At 44.4% G+C, this 21,083-nt stretch overlaps 1 protein-coding gene across 12 annotated transcripts in view; it reads right to left on the reverse strand.

Annotated features, from left to right (window-relative positions):
• Positions 1–5,366: 5,366 nt before the first annotated feature.
• The window catches only part of FBRSL1 (fibrosin like 1), a 510,952-nt gene continuing 495,235 nt past the window's right edge, over positions 5,367–21,083 (reverse strand). For 10 of the 12 annotated variants that reach the window (XM_065646387.1, XM_065646383.1, XM_065646384.1 and 7 more), the window contains 8 exons: positions 20,298–20,369; positions 19,704–19,733; positions 17,285–17,356; positions 16,607–16,739; positions 13,430–13,507; positions 11,536–11,619; positions 10,271–10,511; positions 5,370–8,385 (listed from right to left, as the gene is read on the reverse strand). In XM_065646387.1, coding sequence (XP_065502459.1) covers positions 7,152–8,385; positions 10,271–10,511; positions 11,536–11,619; positions 13,430–13,507; positions 16,607–16,739; positions 17,285–17,356; positions 19,704–19,733; positions 20,298–20,369 — 1,944 coding nt within the window. In that variant the 3' untranslated portion in view covers positions 5,370–7,151. Of the gene's footprint in view, positions 8,386–10,270; positions 10,512–11,535; positions 11,620–13,429; positions 13,508–16,606; positions 16,740–17,284; positions 17,357–19,703; positions 19,734–20,297; positions 20,370–21,083 lie in introns of all 12 variants that reach the window. The other 2 variants (XM_065646379.1, XM_065646380.1) reach the window with 2 other exon arrangements.

The raw sequence follows: 21,083 nt of genomic DNA on the forward strand, positions 1-21,083 counted from the left end.
TGTCGTGCCCTGGGGATGTGTCATTGGCAGCCCAGTGACCCGATGTGTTGGCCAGAGACGTGATATCGATCTTGTATCTGACCGAAGGTAGCTGGGTCCTGCCTGAGGCTTAACCTTTAAATTCTGCAGAGTTTCATCAGTGAAACTCCATAGGACATGGCAGAAAATGCTGAGCTCTTGCAAAGGCTAATCTGGCTGTGCATGACCTCCAGAGCCATCCCCACCAGCTGAATTAATTCCTTGAATAGCTGGACTGCTTTTGATTCCTGCTTTCTCAGCCGCAGAGACATGGTTAGCCTCTACAGCCCCATGACAGCAATGCATGGCTTTTAACCTTTTCAGGGCTACCAGTCCTATGTGCTGAGGGTTAAGGTGTGGGTTTTTTTTAAATGGAAGGCGTAGCAGTATATTTTATGGTACTATCACCTCCTCTGCCAAAGGGGCTTAGTGCATCTTAGTGCTCAGATGCGGCTCCCTTGTCAGACATTTTTCGCATGCTGTAGTTTCTTAGATGTCTATTAACAAACCAAAAATCTTGAGCCATCTTAGTTTTGTAAGAAAACCCATAAAATTCCCCCTGTTTCCTTTGTTCACTCTGCAGTAGGTGTAGAAGCTCCCAGTGCCTGTGACCATGTACCCATAAACATTATCAGGCAGGTGGAAAGGTAGCTGATCCTCACAGTGGCCTTGATGATGTGCATTGCTGTTTGTTACTGAGATATGGCAGGAAATTTGCTTGCTTATTTTCTCTCTTTCTGCTAGTCCTTTGTTGCCTGATGGACAAGGTATGGCTGCCTGCATCCTAATGGGTTTTGTGGGAATCTGCACGCAAGTGGCTGAATGCATCCTTAAAAGCAGGCAGGAGGTTTTCAGTGTGTGTCTCATATTGGTGAAATGAAAAGAATACTACAGATTCCAGAAGGGAACCTGAAATGCTTTAGGTCAGTTTTCTTCCAGCTTTTTCATTCAACAAGCCATTAAGGAGACACTCTTAAATCCTTTCATCTTTCTTCCAAAGCATTGCATTGGCCCTGTGTCTGTGACAGTAATTCAGCAAGCCCCCAGGAAGGATTTTACAGGTGATGGTTGTTCCTGCATTTCTGTTTAAGAGCCATTGGCCTGGATGAAAGGACTTTTCAAGCCATAGAGGGACATGGGACATAAGAGGATCTTTGCTCATGGTACAATTAAAAGAAGGAATTTCCAGCATCTCCGCTCTCCTGGTACAATTAAGCCAATGTGGAAGAGATCCTGACTCCCTGAGGCTTGGTCTCACCCAGCACAAGGCTCCGATGTGGTGTTCAGCTGGACTCATTCCCTTTTAAGTTCAAATTATTTGTTCCTTTCTTGTTTCAACTCTCAAAAATCACACTTCTCTCAGGGTTTTTGGAGTAAAATGCTTTTGGAGTGCTATTTTATAGCATTCAAAATGAAAAGGAAGATTTTTGAATAATGAAACCTAAAAGCTTCCCCAAACTACTTCCCCACCGCTGCGTTTCTCACTGGCCAGCACTTTGAATTTGGATTTGCACAGAGTCCTTCTGCTTTGCAATTTTCTCTGAGCAATCCTACCACTGCCAGAGTGTCTGGGGAGCATCACTGGGCACTGGGTCTCCATCAGCTGGAGGCGCTGGAGAGGAGGAGAGGCTGCGCTGGGGAGTGGAGCATTTATGAAAAGCTGGTCACTTCCTTCAGTGTCAACTGAGTTTTCCTTTTCCTAAAATAATAATATTTATTGACAAAAGTGTTTTGATAAAACAGTGAGAAAACGCTGCAGAAGAGCTAATTACGACTTATATTGCAACAGCTTTTCTGCAAACCAGCAGCAGAAACCTGTCTGTCCTGGCTGAGCTGCAGCTGTTTTCTTGCATGGTTTCTCCTGCCACTGGCAAGGACGTGCGGTGTGTGACCGAGGACAACGCGGGTGCGAGCAGGGTCCTGGCCTCCTCTGGGTGTCTAATACACCCTCTGCTCCTTGAACTGCTTTTATGAGGAAGATGAAGGGCATCACCCTGCTGCGGGCAGCTGCAGTTGGCTGCAGGAATTCCTATCAGGAGCTGGAGGAGGATGAAGCTGGTTGGGTTTTGAGTCAAAAATTAAGCCCTCTGTTTCTCTCCTTTCAGCCATTTATCAAGGCTCAGCACAAAGGGCCCGACACCCGCCCCGCGCCGCCCGGCTGCCGTGATCTGTGTGACACGGAGGCCACCGTGGAGCCGGTGACCAGGGACCTTCTGCCCAACGGCCAGCTGAGCAGCCGCTGCCTGGCCTCAGCTCCACGGGTGGGAGGGGTGGCCGGGTATGTCTCTGTTTTGACACATCCTCGCTGAATGAGGAAGAGAACAAGCAGAAAATGGCTGGTGATAAATGCAGCAATTAGGGAAGCTTAATGGAGCAGAAGGTTTTTGTGAGAAGAGGAAGAAACTGCCGTGCTGACACCTGCGAGGAGGTGCCAGCGCCGGCAGGGAGGCCTCCGGCTGGGCTGCGGGCAGGCGGGCTCCTTCCTTCGCTCACGCAGCCCTCAAAGGCCTTGACAAACATTCTCCAAGTTAAACTTCAAAACATAATTTCATTTTTCTTCTTCCCTGTTATGTTCAGGAATGGTAGCCTGTACTTTAGGCCCACTGCAGCTCTCCCCGGCTCCCTGCTTTTTATTCGGTTTCGCGTAACAGTGCGCTATTGGGAGAGGCTTTTTCCTGACAAAATATCAATCTCGATGGTATGAAGGAGCTGTGGCCTCAGCAGGGGGATGCTGTCGTGTAGGCATGGGTGGACATCACAAGGCTCCCCCAGACACTGCTGTGCCCACAGTGGTGCTGTGTTCTGGGCTGAGTCCATGGCCTGCTGCCTCTATCCCTGAAGCACCATGTTTCTGAACTAGGCCCCGGGCCACTGCCTCCCCAGGATTTGTGTAAAAATTCTGTATTTGTTTGCCAAAGCCCTATTTCTCCTTCCTTTGGTTAGACTCTTCCGAAGCAAACTGTTTGTGCAAAGGAACACCAAGAAGCGTTGGGGAAAAGTCTGTAAGGGGACGTGCAGGGAAGCTCGGGTTTCAGTGATGGGCAATGTTGTTGTGGTCTGTCACAAGACCATTACCAAAATCCCCCCACAAACTGCAACACAGCTCTTTTCCTAAGGCTTTGGCAAAAAGGAATTTCCTGAGAGAGGTAGAAGTTTCCTTTTTTTTCTTGGAATGAGCCAAAGAAAACACAAACCCTTTTTTCCCCACCGCCGAGAGCTCCTCGGCTCAAGCCCGAGCTGTGCGCCAGTGACTCCCCTCTGGCAATTGCTAAGACTGCCCGAAGCAAAGCTGGTGTGTCTTGCTCTCGCCCAAGTTCCCAGGTTATTGCATTTCTCTCTAGTTGGCTTCTTGTGCTTTCTGAACCCGGGTGAAGTTGGCATTGCCGATCTGATGGTAACAGCTCAGGCTGCTGTGGAGTTCCTGGGTTCCCCCGCATCAACCCTTTGTCGAACTTGGGGTCACCAATAGCTAACTCTCAATATTTATGGTATCTATAAAGGCTGAAATGGATGATTCCCATATACTTATTGTAGGCAATAAAGCTCGCTTTTTAGGGAAGTACTAAAACTTTTTGTCACAAGTCAGTTAATATTTTTGACGAGTAATTTGAAGATTCATAAATGCTTTACAGATTGTCTTTTTCCTGCACTCACACTCTCCTGGTTATTTATCTACTTTATTGACCAGTCTAAGACTGGCGCCTGTTAACTGAAGAGGGTGCACACCAAATCTCATTCCACCAAGTTACGGTGGCATGTGGCATCATGATTTGGACAAAAGGTAAAGCAAGTGCCAGAGCTGGTCTCCCTCCTAATGCTTTCCTGAGCATCTTTTTAAAAATAGGCTGCCTGAGGCAAGCAATGAACCTACGCATCCCAAGGAAGAGGACTTCCATCCACTGTCATTTGTTTGCTAAATCCTACCCTTTGTTGGTGACGGAGGGAAGTCTCTAGGGAGACAGATGAAAGGAGAAAAAAATGGTATAAAACGCACAGATTTAAAGCTCAACAGTGGTAGAAATGCATAAAACCCAGGAAGTTCTTCTGGAACAGCTCTGCTCAGCAGAAGCTGGCTCAGCTGGCGTGGCTTAAAGGAATAAGGAATTAATTAGTTTCTCTGTTTAGGTAATAATACCATTAATCATGATGAACCATTTTGTGAGAAGGCTGATATTTGGCACTGTGCAATTCTGCAGGAATCTCACTGTAGTGCAGCATTATCAATGGGTCACCCTCTGAAAGCGTAAGAGCAATGCTTCCTAATACAGTAAATGGCAAACTGCTGATTTGCTTTTATTATTCAAGCCACCACAACATCGGCCATGATAAATTCTTCTGGCACTGGTGTGGCTGCAAAAGCAATACCTCAGGAATGCCAGGATAGCATGCCATTGATTCAATGCTCACTTTTAAAATCATACGCAGACCAAATGCTTCCAAAGCGTATGGTCCATTTTTGTATTTTATTTGAACTGTACACTAAAACCCCCCTCGCTCACACTTACCTGCATTGGGAAGATGCAGCTATGGACTCTTTCTATCAGAGGTCCAGGAGGTTCCTTTATGCAGGTCTGTGTCAGAGGTGGTGTCAAGCGAGATGCCATGTTGGACAATGGCACCAGAAGAGAATTACAATCCTCCTGAAGCAGCATTACCAATATCTTTATGCTGAGTACAACACACTTTTCGCTTCCACCATGTGTTTTATGTTCCTCTGATTTCAGCTGGAAAAGCAGGTGCTGATTTTTAATGCCTATTTTGTTTTAAGCCTCCTTTCACCAGATTAAGGACCCTGCTATTTTATTTCATTTTATTTTTTTGTGCTCGGTAATTTAGTCATATGCAAACTTAAAAAGAGAAGCTGCAACATTCTGTTAAAGCACAGTCGCCCACTGTTAAATCAGTTACTGAGAGCGAGGGGGCTCGGAGCACTTTTCCATCCTCCTGCAGATGTCTGCTCTCAGGCTACAGGAGAAGCTGGGGAAGGAAAATGCACGTGGAGAACAGCACTTGAGGCGATAACCTTCCCGCAGCAACGCCGGCAGCACGATCCATCAAACAAGCTGTTGCACAGAGGCTGTGTTGTCTTTTCCATCCTTCCTCCCTCCCAGCACGGGAGGCGCAGAGACTGCGGTGGGACAGCCGGGGAGCCCCGCGCTGCTCCTCAGTCCCCACCGGCCCAGCTGCCGCCCCCGCAGCAGCATTTATGGGCCACGTTCCTTCTGCCGGGAAAGATTCACACACAATAAAATCCCTCTCCCAGCACCTTCCGCCAGCTGCCTCCTCCCCGCCCCGCGCTGTCAATGAACCATCAGCCTCCTGGTCACCAGCGCTGGCCGCGCCACACAAACACTCCACCGCCTTTTTCATCCAAAATCAATGTTGTATTTATCTTCATTGATCTACAAGGAAACTGAATGTTTAAAATTACAGGGGATGCAGGGGGGAGGATGGGGAAGGGGGGAAACAAGAGTTACAGAGCCAAGAAAATAGTAGCGGATGGCTGATTTAACTAGAGAGAAAAAGCCCAGGATATATAAAACATGGACACTGAAAAATAAAATAAGGGAGGGGGGGATGGTACAGCAAGTAAAACATGGCAAAATTTACATATGGATGAAAAGTAAAATTGGAAATAAAAAATAAATCATGCCAAAAAGCAGTTCAAGGCAGAACCACACTGAAACAAACATTTGCTTATGGTCTTCATGTACTATAGATAATATATCAGAATTTCTTTTTTTTTTTTTTTTAATCAACCATTAGACTTTTTTTTTTGCACTCCTAAAATTCTACTTTGTCTTGTATACAGATTCCAATAAGAACACTGCACAATTAGCACAAGGGGTCCACGGAAAATTGTCCTTGCTTGCCAGCGATCCTGCCCACAACACAAAAAAAGAGAAAAAAAAAAAAGAAAAAAAAAAGGGTCTGCCGCATGGTACTGTGCCAGTTCCATCTGCTTTTGCCAGCTTAAAAAGTAGGAAACCAAAATTCCTTTCCAGGAGCGTGTCTCTCTTTCCTTGATGAACTGTCCCTTGTGTTTGCACAAAAAATTCAGTTTCTCTTTATCTTTTTTTTGTTAAACACAAGCATCTTTCTTCCTGCTCACGTGCCGTTTCCATTCTGTCTCCATAGTTGCGAGTTGGTTGTTTTTGGGTTGGTGCTTTTTTTTTTTTTTTTTAAACCTTCCTCCCCCCAACATCCACTAAGACCTGCCTCCAAGTTCTTGCATAGTTGAAGTATATTTGCCGTACTTAGCTTTCTGAGTGTGAATTTCTGACTGTGACAAGAGTATGAGTTGTAACCATGTTAACAAATAACCAGAGTGGTTCTAGAAACCATTTTTATAAAGTCTACCTATGTTAAGAATTTAATATTGGTGTACATTTATATTAACAGAATATTTACAGTTTGTTTTTTGTTTTTTTTTTTTGTTTAAAACAAGAAGTCAAAAAAAATTCCTCTTAAATTTCTGCATAATATAATAAGGCAAAAAACAAACAGTTTTGTACATTATTATTATTATTATTATTATTAATATTTTAATATATATCTGTAACTTCGGTTCCAAAGTACCAAGGTAAATGATAAATTGGCCTCAGAAGGGAACCTCACAGTGGACTGTAAAACTACAGTATTTCCATAAATAATACTTTTAAGAAACCCTGGGTATTTTTTCTTAAGGATCTGAGGCCCTTAAAATGCAAATTTAACTAAAAACAAAAGCAAAATTTCTTCTTTTTTTTCTTTTTCAAGTGAATAAAGAGCACAAAATTAAAAAAAATACAAATCCATTAAAAATGTTTCTCACATTTGGGAAGAAATGTACAAACTTGATATTTTTAACTATTTTTTTTTTTAGCACAGAAACAAAAAACAAAACCAAAAATCAATACCTATATATTAAATTCCCATTCTTAGCAACCTTCTTGTTGGAAAGTCTGCATCCCCGACCCCGTTATTTATGGAAATGTGCTTAACTTCTACAAATTTAAAAAAAAAAAGTTTACAGCAGTGCATTTTGTAAAAGGGTTTTTTTTTGTGGATTTTTTTTTTTTGTGGATTTTTTTCCTGTTTGTTTTTTGTTTTGTGTTTTATATACAGGCGAGTCGAAAATTCAATGCTGGGGACTATCGTGCCTCTACCTCTTTGGGGTTCCTGGAGGGGGAGTAGTCCCTGGGCTCTGTGGGTGCGAGCGGGGTAGTCCTGCGAGGGGAGGCAGGTCTGGTGCTGCTGGCCGGGACCAGGGGCGGTGGGGCGCTCAGCGCTGCGGTCGGCGGGTTCCTGTTTAAGATCCCGTTGTGCATGGCAGTGGATGGACTCAGTCTGGGGTAATGCATCCCGCTTAAATGAGGCATGAAGGATGGCACGTGTGCCAGGTGACTTTCGATGGGGGACGAGTGCAAGTGGTGCATTCTGGCACGCTCAAGTTCTTCCCGTAAGTGCAAGCGCTCTCTTTCCTCCACTTGCCGCAACCGCTCCTGCTCTCGGCGGGCTTCAAGAAGGTTTTCGTGGTTATAGTCGTGTGGCTCCCTGTCTCTATAAGAACGCTCATGGTCATAAAATCCAGAGGTGGTAGGGAACCTATGGATAGGATCTGTCCGGAGCTGGAAGTCCATTCGACGGTGCAGGTCTAAGCTCCGGTAGGCATCACGCAATGGGTCCCTCATCGGGTCCCAGGAAAATCCGGGATGTGGCAGCCTCTCTCTTCCTGACAAAGGATTCATGCCTATGAGCGGGGTCATCATTCTGCTGCGGTCCAAAACATTCATGTTGTTCATCTGGTGCACGCTGCCCATGGAGATGGGCATAGAGGCAGCCATCGAGTGAGGCAATGATAATCCATGCAAAGTAGGTGGTGGGGGATGCTCCACTGATCGAGAGTGCTGTGAAGGCTCAGACCCTACCACCAGCACATCACTGTCTTCCTTCCTCTCCTCCTTGACTTTGATGTCGTTCTTAATCTTCTGGAGGTCGCTGGGAAGCTCCGTCTTTCTCTCCATGTCCTTGCTCATTAGATTGGTAAGCTTCAAGCTCTCACTTAGTGCAGGTTTGCTGTATGGGGACACAGACTGGATTACTGGCTTTGTGTTGTCCTCAGAGGGTCTCTTATCATGGCTTGGAGTTTCCTTCACTGGGGAACGGCTCTCTTTAATCTTGTGTTCTGCTACGGGCTGCTCTCGCAGCCGGTCAGGGTGCTCTCGCTCAGGTTCTTTGGACCTTTCCCTTTCACTGAGGCTAACCTGCCGGATGGGATCACTGGAAGTTTGGCTGTTGCTGCGGATGAGATTGCTTATCTGATGTGTCACTGGAGCCGATGCCGGTGAGGATCTGTTTGAATGTCTGTTTTTATCCATGAGGTCTCTGTAAAAAGAGAGAACAGACATCCTTGTTTTTGTGTGAACAAACATACACGTGATGCACAAATTTGAGGACTAAATTGGGGATGCGTTTGAAAGAACAGTATATTCACCTTAAGAAAAAGGCCACTTCACTGATAAATGTAAGGAAAGAAGAATTCTAGACATTTTTTTTTTAAAAATGCTTACTGTGTGTTTATAAATACATCCTGCTGCCAGACAATGATTTTCCTGGCTGTAACTCTCTTAACTCAGTTTCCTTTACTAAAACATGGATTGAGGCACACAAAATAGAAGCCTACAGAAATGTTTGCAGGTCCTTCACAAGACAGCCTTGTTGACTGGAAGCAGACATAATATAATGCTTATTTTCCTACAGAGCTGCAGAAGAGTTTTTGTCGTTGGCTGTTTTGGCAGGTAAGCCAGGTGCTTAAGGAAAAACATCCTCACCCAGCCCATGAAACTGAGTAATTGTCCTCCATTTCAAGAGGACCTGCTATGAGGTTTGATGACAATGTCTATGGTTTAGAAAGAGAGGCATGAGAGTTTACGTTTCTAACCGCACCTCTATCTCTGAGCAAGCCAATTAGTCACAGTTACTCCCACCTCTTTAAGAGGGGAATAAATAACGCTCACCTTTTAAAAGCACTTTGCTCTGAATGAGAGTCACTTTAAATGCAAAGTATGATGGTGTGATTGAGAGAACTGCATTATGCAGCTGAGAGGCTCATTGATGCCCAGGTTTTATGCCGGGTTTGCTTTCAAGAGCTGTAAGATCTGAGTGCTGAAAGCTGGAGGTGTTCTGTAGAGTTTTGTAAGTATTTATGCCTTATGACTACATCTGCTAACCCAGATTTCTTCCTCTGCGGTAGTCCTGATTGCTGGTCAATGATGTGGTTTATTAAAACCATGTCCAAATGAGGATGCTGGGGAAAGCTTAAGTTGAATTAATAGAAATGTAATAGACATGTTAACCCCTGTGTGAGTACTCTTGAGAATAAAGTAGCCTTCGTTTGCAAATGAATTACACTAAAGCCAAGAAGGGAGCTTCCATGTGAATGACTACCCATGCAAGGGTGTCAGACAATTTAACATTTAAAGCAAGGTGATTTTCAGCCTATTGCTTCCATATAATCTTGTTCAAAGGCATTGCCTGAAGATCTCATTAAAAGCACTCCAGGCAAACAATGACACCCTATCACTACTCAAACACACATCTAAGGCTTGCAGGCTGTTAATGCCTACAAAGAAGTAGCCTGTTGCAGACAACCAAGCTCTGAAAAATAAAGGGCCTTACAGCTTCAAAATCATATAACTGGAAGCTAATGAAGTATCTATAGCCCAGGTGATACCCTCCTGTCATCGTTAATAAGGACTTGTCTACAATGCAATTTTAAAAATCAGTTTTGCTAATGGATTCATGCACACTGCTCCAGATACAGGCATTTGCATTTTTATCTCATTAATGTCCAGCTAACATTTGAATTCATCAGCATATATGTACATTAATGAGAACTATGACTGTCTCCAAAGGACCCATCACAAAGCTACTTTCATGATTTCAGAATACAGAGCAACCTTAAAGCAGCTGCACTGAAAACAGCCAGGTACACCCTGAAAACACAGCAACACGATCATCTCTTCAACCTGGTGTTTTTTATTAACTTACTAGCAGGGACCAGCTTACCTTCATTTCCACAGAGGGCAAATCCTAAAAGGTAAAGACTTTTTTTTTTAATATTGCTAGCACTTGTGCTTATCTGAAGAAGAGGCCTAAGAGCTGCTTCAAAGACAAGCAACATTTTGCTCTACAGGTTATTTTAAGACTAGAAAAAATATAGAGGAAAAGGAGGCCCAGAAGAAAGTGCTCAAAAGCACATGCATCTTACCTCTCTTTGTCTCTGTCATCTTTACTCAGAGGAAGATCCCTTTTCTCGGGCTCTCGCTCCCGCTCTCTGTCTCTGTCATGGTTTGTGACCGAGGAGCTTCGCTCAGAATCGGTGGGCTTGGGCCACTGTGGAGGTGTTGGGAAGGACGGTGGGGTCCGATGGAGTCTGTTCCACGGCTCGTGGGGATTATTGAAATTCTGTAGGTTTGGGCCATCTTTGTGAGTAAAAATGTTGTTGTGAGCTAGAATAACAGCAGGGGGGAGGAAGAGTTAAAAATAATTCAAACCAAATAATTACATATACATTTTGCACAATGCTAATCACAGCCAGAACTGTCCTTTCAAGACTTTAAAAACTATTTAATATCGAGCTGATGCTGAGGGGGAGCTACTAGCAGGTAGACACAGATACCTCCAACACCGGGTGAAAGATCCACCAGCTCTTTTAAGGCTATCGGCAGAAGCAGCTTTAACTATATATCTGAGTAACTCAGAGACGACTGAAAATGCCCAGGTCCTCTTCTCCCCCCACGCCGGCAAGGGTTCCAGCACAAAAGCAATATTCTTCCTCAGCTCCCCTCACCAGCAGAAACTTTAACTTGTGTGTAGTTACAAGCAATCTGCTGCCTGCAGCTGAGGATTCAGGGAATTTTGTTAAAGAAACCAGACTATTTGGTGGTATGTGTGTGTATAAAAACAGAGCTTGGCTGTAGGCTTTTCAGAACAGTCACTTGATTTTCCTCCATCAATATTCAACCAATTCCTGTTGCACCACGAGATGCAAAAGCATGCTCTCTTATGTGTGGCTCTCAAGCATGTCTTGCCTACAGGTGACATGTTTTTGAAGTAAAATCATTTACACAGGCAAGTTAAACTTCAGACAATGGTTACAGAGGGAGTCTACACGCTGAACTAGGAGAATTATCAATAGCTGTTCCACTGCACATCTTCCTGGTTGAAGGGTGTTACTTTAGATGCCCACAGAGACCCAGAGCCCGATGGGGTCTCGCAGCTCTAGCACCCCTAGGAGCACACAAGGTACCAGCCTTCAGCAGCGAGGAGACACAGAGCACAGCTAGTGATTTCTGTGACATGCAGAAAAGCTCCCACCGCAGAGACCTGGAAATCTTAGGTGCAGTGTTTTCAGATAGGAGAATGGAGGTTAGGAATTAAACTTCTTTAAAAACTACCACCAGCTGCTGTAAATATTAGCACGTGGCTTTTCTGGAAGGGATGTTTGTCTGCAGTAACCCAGCCAATACTTACTCAGAGCATGACTGCCTAATCCTCCAAAGGCATTGCTGCCTAAGTTCCCAAGGCCGCTGAAGGTGCTTGACCTGCTAAATGGATCTGGAAAGGCAAACAGGGATTTAGCAGGCATTTAGCCAAGAATGTTGGAGAATGAAATGCACCCCTCCCCTTCTTAACGGTCTGAATCCAAGTAGGATTAGGCCAGACTTTAAGCTGATCCTTCTCATTGCAAGGTTCTTTGCACAGAAAATTCCCATCATGTTAAAATGGAGAAGGGATTCAGTGCTCACTCTGCAACAGGTGTTATAATAAACTTTTGTGTGTCAGTCAGAGGGGAGCTAGAAATTAAGGTCTAATAGCTGAAATTAGGGTGGCTGCTGCTGAGCTATAACTCTCTGTCCTTATCAGTATTATCAGTTCCTTATCAGTACATTGCAACTGCTTTGAAAGGAGACCCTCAGCAGGCTCCTCGGTCAGAATACTGAGGGGACTCACCATCTCACTCTTGTTTCTGTATACCACTTTCTACCCTCTTTGTTATAGTGCACAGAGACTGTCCTAAGCTAATTGCTACTGACATCCATCCTTACACCAACTAACTTTGGCCTGTTTGTGCCCAAATCCTCTCACAAATCAGCTTTCTTGATCCCAGTGGTGGCAGAAGAAACGATAGCGTAGTCTGAGGAGCTACTATGACAAAGGGATGGGAGACTTGTATCCTTTGAGGCAAAAGATGAATCTTGCCATTCCTAGTCAAGTATCTGACTATTTGGCTACTGGTGCTTATCTTTTTATAAAGTCCTGCCTTTTTTTTTTTTTTCATTAAAGGCACCCATCATCAGAAGAGGTTCCTCTCTGAGCAGATACAGCCTGACTCAGGTTTCTGCACTCCAGAGATGGCTATTGGTTAAATTAAACCTCTGTACTTGTTTTCTTTTCTCCTGGTCATCTATAAACAAACAACTTCTCCTGCCCACTGGCTTTTTGAGTGACCCTTTTAACGTCTTTAACTTGCTATGTTACAGGAGGTGAGGTGCTCTCCACTTCCTCATGGATATCCTTAGATTTAAAATTTCAAGGCAAATAGCACAAATACCTTGGATCTTTAAGCAAACAGGTATTTGCTTATTTACTTATTTTTAAATAGGTATTTTTGCCCTTCTCCTTTAATATTAAGCAGTTGAGTGACTCTGTAGAGATACAGTTAATTTTGACAGAATGTTCAGGAATTGATACAAATCTGAGTATTTGCAACAGAAAAAAGTCTACCAGGTCATGTGGCATGCCACATTTACTGATTGGATGAGTGTTACTAAAACATTAATCAACAGAGCTTGAACTTTAATTGGCAATGAGCTGCTTGTGAGCTTCTAAAATGAGGAAATTTGAGAAAATCAGGCTCTACTTACTGTCAATTAGGAAACTGAAAAGGCTGGCAAAATGTGCAGAACAGCTATTTGCCAGGAACTGTTCACTGAACTTTAATATAGAACCTTGCCAAGAACTTCCATAGGTGGGAAATGGTATGGGAGGAGCCCATTTTAAACTGTGGCTTGTTTGAGGTACCTTTGCATAAATTTCCCCCTGGTTTCCTTGGGCACATTCAGCAGCACAGAAGGGCTCTACAGGTCACACTTCAGCTCCTGTGCAGTGTCCCAGTGGTGACAGACTTGCCTGCTGTACAATGCCCTCTTCTCTTGCAGGAGAGGCTCTGCTAGTCCTGCTGCTCTCCTCTGGAGGAGAGCGGGGGCTGGCATGGGTGGGAGCACCTCCTGGCCAGTTCCTGGCTCCTGGGACAGGTCAAGCCTCTCCTTGCCCTCACGCTACAGTGCCTCAGGGCAGGACCACCCCAGGGAGCCAGGAATGGGTCAGAGGCGTAAAGGTGAAGGCAGGAGTTACTCACACTTACCTGCCAAGTGGTTAGTAGGCAGGAAACTGCTGTGATGAGGTGAAGGACCAAAAGGGGTGGTGGCTGGATGTGTCGCACCTGTGAGAACAAGGTACCTTTTTAGCTGAGTGGCAAGTGACTGCTTGTATACACAGAGGTCCTGGCCATCACATCTAAGAACCAGATGCGAAGGCACAGGTCAGATTTAAACACAGCAAAGGCAGGGGAAGAGCCTGAACACCAGCTGAGCGAGCTACAGGCAGGATTTCTCTGAGTGCCCTTTAACGGAGTCTGTGGGCACCAGGAGGAGTCCTTGCACTGAGCATTGCTGCTACCTGTAGTAAGGAGGAAGTGACTTTCTTTGTCTGGCGTTTTCAGTCATTATTCTGTGTCTACATTAAAAAGGGTCAGCCCAGGTTATGGGCCCAGACAGAAGGTGCTCGGAAGTGGCTGATTAGAGTCTACATGAAACACCAGTTAATGACAGGTACACAGGGAACATCAATCATGCCTCTCCCATGACAGCTACACCTACGCTCCCACATCTGTCTCTGCATCCACAGGCTCCTGCTGCGGTATGTTTTTACCCTTCTTGGACACTGCTCATTGCCATGGTGCCACGCTGCCTCGTGGGAAAGGAACCCCACTGCTGAGCATGCTGGATTACACTGGCTTGAGGCAAGGGACAAGAATGGGCTGAAACAAGCTTTCCATCATATATCATCAGCGCTGAAAACACTATGGAAGGTCACAGAAAAAGTGGAGGGAAACGAAGAGAAGAAATTAATATGCACAGGAGAAACTGCATCCTAAAGAAAGGCCAAACTGTGTTTTACGGAGGTGCTGGTCAGTCCCTGACCTGGTATTCCTTGGTGACAGAGCCCAACAACAGATGGTCATTGTAAAATGCTCGCATGTGTCCAGAACATGAGCAGACTATAAAACTGGAGAGGGAGACAGTGTTGCATGTCCCTCACCGGCTTGGACACCACAAACCTAAGCAGCCAGAAAATGAGTTGAGGAAACTTAACTCCAGGTCTCGTTGCCATGGTCTCTCTTATCTATAAACATTCTGACTACTCCAATGCTTCAAGACGGATGGAGACTGTCATCTTTCTAATCCTTTAAGATTTCAGAAGGTGTATAATGGATGGGAGATTTCTTCAAAGGAGACAGCTTACAAACTCAACTACATGGGCTGATAATAAAAAATCCTCTGGAGAAAGCCAGAAATGGCATTGCAGGCTGTCAGGTAGTTATTAAATATAGCATCTGCCAGGCAGCTGAACATCCGCCCTGAAGACAGGTGGCCCTAAGATAACTTATGTCTCCCACAGTAACTAGGCAATGCAGCAGAACCAATGATTCACATCAACGGCACGCTTGTTCGATAAGGTGAAAAGAATACTTCGGATATTGCAGAGTAGAAGATTTATTCATCTATATATTGCTGCCGCAATGTTTGTTCACTTTGATAGCGCTCTTTACCTAGATTTACCGTGTGATGACTCCTGTGATTCATATACTCACGGACAAGCTAGGTTATTTATCTCTAGCGAAAGTTTTCTATTAATTTGCCTTCTATAATGTATCTATTCCATATTATTTCCCCTCTTGCTTTTATGAATAGAGAAGCAAGCCACACTTGCATCTTTAAGAGAAAAACCTCAAGATACCAACTGGACTGGTGCTTTTCTGCCTGATAGGGTAAACTCTGCCCAATACAGCCTTCAGTAGCAAAACCATACATGAAACAACATTTGTGTAATGACAGCACAGGACAGACTGAACAGAGTGATAAAGAAACAGCTGCCACAGGAAAACAGTCAGAGGTTTGTAAATCATCTGTGTTTATACACTGAAGCAGATGCAATAAATATTTTGGCCCTGTACTATCAAAGTACCTTTACAGAGACCAAAACACAGGGTAGTATCCCACAATGTACACCTAGCATCAGCACTGATTGTATGTGCTGGAAATGTGCATTTGATGGTTAAGAATTTCCATCCACAGATAAGGGTGGGAAGACAAACTGAGCCACTGGTGGAGTTCCTGAGGGGTATCTAACATCTGCATTTGAAAAACAATTCTCACAGAGGTTTCAGCTTGATTCTCATCTGTTGCTGTTCTGTCACATTTGGGACAAAATTTGTAACACTTTGAACCTCATCAATTTCAACAGGGTTGAACCAAGGCTGAATATGACCATGTCTGCACTGAGTTAGAATGAGAGTGCAATATTGCATCATAAAATCAGAGTAAAGTTAGGAAAGAAAATTACATTAGTTGCCAATTAATAACATACAGAAGGCAGACTTCGACATCTTAAACATGGAAAGAAAATCTGAAAAAGTCTAAGGGGAAAGTAAAGCCATAGGAAGAGAACAAAACCAACATTTGGCAGATGGAAATCAACAGGAATAGTACCAGTGACCTCCAAAAGCAGAACGTCAGGAGTTGCAGTCTCCCGTGGTCAGAACCACCAAGAACAGTGCAGTGAAGTTTACTGCACTTTGGGAATTGCATTAATTGTAATTACTTCTCCAACAGATTGGAAAGCAGTTGATCAATGTAAACGGCATTTATTTTATTTTTTTTTAAGTTCAATATGCCATTTTAAGCCTTAGAGATTGCTGGACTTCATAACACATAGGGGGATTTTATATTTAAAAAACAAACACTTCACAAATACACCTCTTGTGATACTTCCAATGCTGTTATTGAAGTCTTCCTTTTACAAAAAACCCTTGTTTTCAGAAAACAAACAAAAACTTTGTAAGTGGAGGAGCTGAGAAGAACAACGTGGCAAATATACAAGCAAGAAAGAGACTGGGGCCACTTCCCATCCTGTGCGATGGAAACATTTTCACGTGTTTTATCAAAATCACTTTTGAAAATCACTCTATAGCCTATTAATCAGGCATATAAGAACCAGCTGCACAGACACGATTGCAGGAGCCAAGTGTCGCAGCTCAGGGACGTGCAGGATCCTGCAGTGGGGGCGGCAGAGCCCAGCGCAGCGGCTCCGAGAGCCCCGGGCACAACAGCCTCCACACGCCCAGGAACCATCCTGCCTGCTTCAGTTTTTGAGGCATACGGAGCTGTAGAGATGCACATTACATATACTGGCTGGTTGGTTTTTTGTGTTGTGTTTTTTTTTTTTTTTTTTCTCCCCACAAATGATGATCTTCCCTTACCTGTGGTAGAAAACAGAGGCCTGGCAAGATCCTGTGGATAATGGAAGCCTGGAAACACTCCAGGGGCAGGAGGTCTGCTGAACAGGTCAAGTTTACCACCTATTTCTAGCTTGTGGGGATCCAGCTGCATTTGCTGTCAAATGATATAAAAACAATCTCATTATACACTTGCTTTTTTTATGGGAGAGTTTTAAACCCCCTCCTTCTGCGTATCATCACTGCAGTGCAGAAAGCCCAACAACCTCTAACACAGTAACTCAATCTACTTGCCTGCTCTATATTTTGTAGTATGTTCTTACTGTATCGGTCATTTCATTATGAATGGGATAATCATATTCCACAGGAGGCACTAGTACAGATGGGAAATGACATTAAATGCATATGCTTTATAAAAAAAATGGATTTGGGACAAAATTACTCTCCCCCTCCCTTTCTTCTTCGCTTTCTGGCTCTGCACTTAGTACCTCCTGCTCATTTTGCCACCCTTCAACACAAACCCTTTGCCCTCAAATAAACTTTACGGTTGCTACAATAAATGTTAAAGGATTCAAAGTGTTAGTTAATCAATACAGGCAAGCAAGAGAATCACCAACAGTAACTGCTTCCTGCTTATTACTCACTAAAATATAATCTGTAAGCCAAAAGACTTGGCTTTGTTCCAGAAACTGTCTGAATTACCTTTATCTTTTGCTGGTGATGGTAGATCTGCCAGGCGATTTGTACATGAACCGCACACCACTTCCCGGGTTTCTGCAATGGAAAGCACAAGAATTTAGATTAATTTATATGTTAGCAATCTACATCAGATAGAACATTTCATTTCCCTTACTGCCAAACAGGCAGCTAAGCAATGAGAAAGGCTGATAACTAAAATGGCACAATGGGTGATCAACATTTTTTTCTATACTGCAGCAGATGATGTTTAAATTAGAAGGAAACAAACAAGAAGACTGTGGGATGTGGGATATCTTCCTCATCTCATGGAGACCTGAGATCCCTGCCTTGTTCTTTCCTACTTGCACCTCCCCTTCATAAACCAAAATAATGGCAGCAAAGAACAGTATGCCATGCTTACGAGAATGCAACTAATAGTTTAACAGTTCTGCTTCTGGAAAGAGCCTTGTTCATTCATCCCTGCCACACTGCAGGCTCAGTCATGCATGGTTATTATGGCTACTTGCATTTGGGGAGGAGAAGGGTATGGACAGTCACCAGGGATGAGGAGTGCCACAGCTGAACAAATTAATGTTTTTCAGCAGAGCTGCAGTACTCAGTATTTTGGTAGATAATCAGAAGCACAAATAAAACACATTGACCTAAGCCACCATGAATCTGGTCACTGGTGAATGCCTGTCCATGCTCACAGTCATTTATTTCTGTGACCCTTACTTCATACTGTGAACTACTAATGCACATAAATGGATGCAAAATAAAGTTGAGATTCAACCTAAACATTATTAATTTCTCCATCATCTTTGCCAAGTCTTGGGAAACGGGAGAGGTGCCTGAGGACTGGAGGAAAGCAAATGTCACTCCGGTCTTCAAAAAGGGCAAGGAGGAGGACCCGGGCAACTATAGACCGGTCAGCCTCACCTCCATCTCTGGGAAAGTGATGGAACACCTTATCCTTGGAGCCATCTCAAGGCATATCAAGGATAAGAGGGTCATTAGGGGCAGTCAGCATGGCCTCACCAAGGGGAAGTCGTGCTTGACCAACCTCATAGCCTTTTATGAAGACATAACGAGGTGGATAGATGATGGCAGAGCAGTGGATGTGGTCTACCTTGACTTCAGTAAAGCATTTGACACCGTCTCCCACAGCATCCTCACAGCTAAACTGAGGAAGTGTGGACTGGACGATCGGGTAGTGAGGTGGACTGCAAACTGGCTGAAGGAAAGAGGCCAGAGAGTCGTGGTCAATGGGGCAGAGTCTGGTTGGAGGCCTGTATCTAGTGGAGTGCCTCAAGGGTCAGTTCTGGGACCAGTATTATTCAATATATTCATCAACGACTTGGATGAGGGAATTGAGTGTACTATCAGCAAGTTTGCTGATGACACCAAGCCGGGAGGAGTGGCTGACACGCCAGAGGGCTGTGCTGCCATCCAGCGAGATCTGGACAGGCTGGAGAGTTGGGCGGGGAAAAATTTAATGAAATATAACAAGGGAAGGTGTAGAGTCTTACATCTGGGCAGGAACAACCCCAGGTTCCAGTATAGGTTGGGGAATGACCTGTTAGAGAGCAGTGTAGGGGAAAGGGACCTGGGGGTCCTGGTGGACAGCAGGGTGACCATGAGCCAGCACTGGGCCCTTGTGGCCAGGAAGGCCAATGGGACCTGGGGGGGATTAGAAGGGGGTGGTCAGTAGGTCAGAGAGGTTGTCCTGCCCCTCTGCTCTGCCCTGGTGAGACCTCATCTGGAATATTGTGTCCAGTTCTGGGCCCCTCAGTTCCAGAAGGACAGGGAACTGCTGGAGAGAGTCCAGCACAGGAAAACGAAGATGATGAAGGGAGTGGAGCATCTCCTATGTGAGGAAAGGCTGAGGGGGCTGGGTCTCTTGAGCTGGAGAAGAGGAGACTGAGGGGTGACTTCATTAATGTTTATAAATATATAAAGGGTGGGTGTCACGAGGATGGAGCCAGGCTCTTCTCGGTGACAACCAACGGCAAGACAAGGAGTAATGGGTTCAAACTGGAACACAAGAGGTTCCACTTAAATTTGAGAAGAGTCTTCTTCTCAGTGAGGGTGACAGAACACTGGCCCAGGCTGCCCAGGGAGGTTGTGGAGTCTCCTTCTCTGCAGACATTCAAACCCGCCTGGACACCTTCCTGTGTAACCTCATCTGGGTGTTCCTGCTCCGGTGGGGGGATTGGACTGGATGAGCTTTTGAGGTCCCTTCCAATCCCTAACATTCTGTGATTCTGTGTAATCAGAAGCAGCAAAGAGCTAACTATGACATTTTGCTTTAAATAAAGGATGAACATAAAATTTTCTACTGGACATGTTACATTTCAAAAACACATGTACAATATTTGAAGTGTGTGTGTGTGTGTGTATATACATATATATATATATAAAATCCCCCACAAACCTTACTTACTCTTACTGGAGGCCTGTAAGGGTCTGACACCTATGGAAAAAGCAGAATAAAATAATCGGTCTTTCTAAAACTAGCCAATATACAGAAAGGTGAGGAACTTCCTTCCTCTTGACAAGTAAAAGCATTTAGAAAGCAATGTTCCAGAGAAGTCCCCTGTGACACAGGAAACCTAAAAGGCTTAAAAGAGGCTTAAAACTTCTTTTTCTTTCTTTGCACCAAACTCAGCAGAATTTCACGATAAACAAAGCAGTTTCATGCCAGCAACTGAACAGAGCTAGTGCTTTTCTGAACCTTATAATCATTCTGAAATGGAGCGCATAAAACTACGCTCCAAGCAATGCTTAGGGGAAAGACCTTGAAGGGGTTTCCTGCTCCACTTTCCTCTGACTTTGTTTAAATAAGTCAATACATCCTTTTGTATTCGTGACTGGTGGAGGCTATTGTTATCGCACCAGAAAAAGAAACTTCTGTCCATCCTGAATGTACATTCAGAGACTCGAGGGCCAATTTGCTCACCAGTTGCCTTTTTTTTTTTTTTAGCAATCACTGTGTTTACTGTAAAACCAGATAGGAAGGTCATATATTGTTGCCTACCCCTGGAGTCTTCTGCAGCAGCGTATGGTGGACTGTGCCTGGTCTACCTGCTACATCAATAGGGTTTGAAGTCTGAAAGACAAGCACAGAGCGTGAATAATACTGTATCACACCAGCGGTAAATTTAACATCTCTATCTGATGTTAATGGCATTAATTAGTCCATGTTTGTACTGTGCTTTGAACACGCACATTGCTACATTAGTACTAAATGTTATCTCTTACTGACAGCCAACAGCATTTAACCACCATGTCATCTATTATTATTTAGCAGCAGTACCAGTATTACAGCAGCATCCCTAAGCCCCACTGAAATCACAACCCCATTGTGCTATGCAGTATGCGAGTGGATGGGAAGAGACAGTCCCTGGCCCCCAAGCTTATTCTTTAGACAAAACAGGCAGGCAGGAGGAGAGAGAATGCGAGAGCTGGACTGACTCCCTCCATGTTTCAGGCAGCAGCCAGTATCGCAGTCAGGAACAGAACAACTCAAGCATCCTGGCCCCATAGTTCAGCTGTTGAATCACGGCCCCTCTCTGACTGGGGGTAGGTAACACAACAGCTGAAATGGCAACAGCCCATCTATTTGCTTCAATAAGGCAAAATAAGAAACCTTAGAAGGTGCTTGTGGGTCTTTTATAGCTTTGCATTGTTTGTCCCATCGTTTTCCAGCAAGAATTACACACTTCATTGAATGAATCCCTGTTCCTCCTCCTCCTCTGGATCCCACCTGTTGCCCTGTCCTAGATGATCCCCAAGAACTCGTTCGTCTTCGCACTCTGGCTTC

The sequence above is a fragment of the Caloenas nicobarica genome, chromosome 16, assembly GCF_036013445.1.
Source record: "Caloenas nicobarica isolate bCalNic1 chromosome 16, bCalNic1.hap1, whole genome shotgun sequence".
Taxonomy (NCBI): domain Eukaryota; kingdom Metazoa; phylum Chordata; class Aves; order Columbiformes; family Columbidae; genus Caloenas; species Caloenas nicobarica.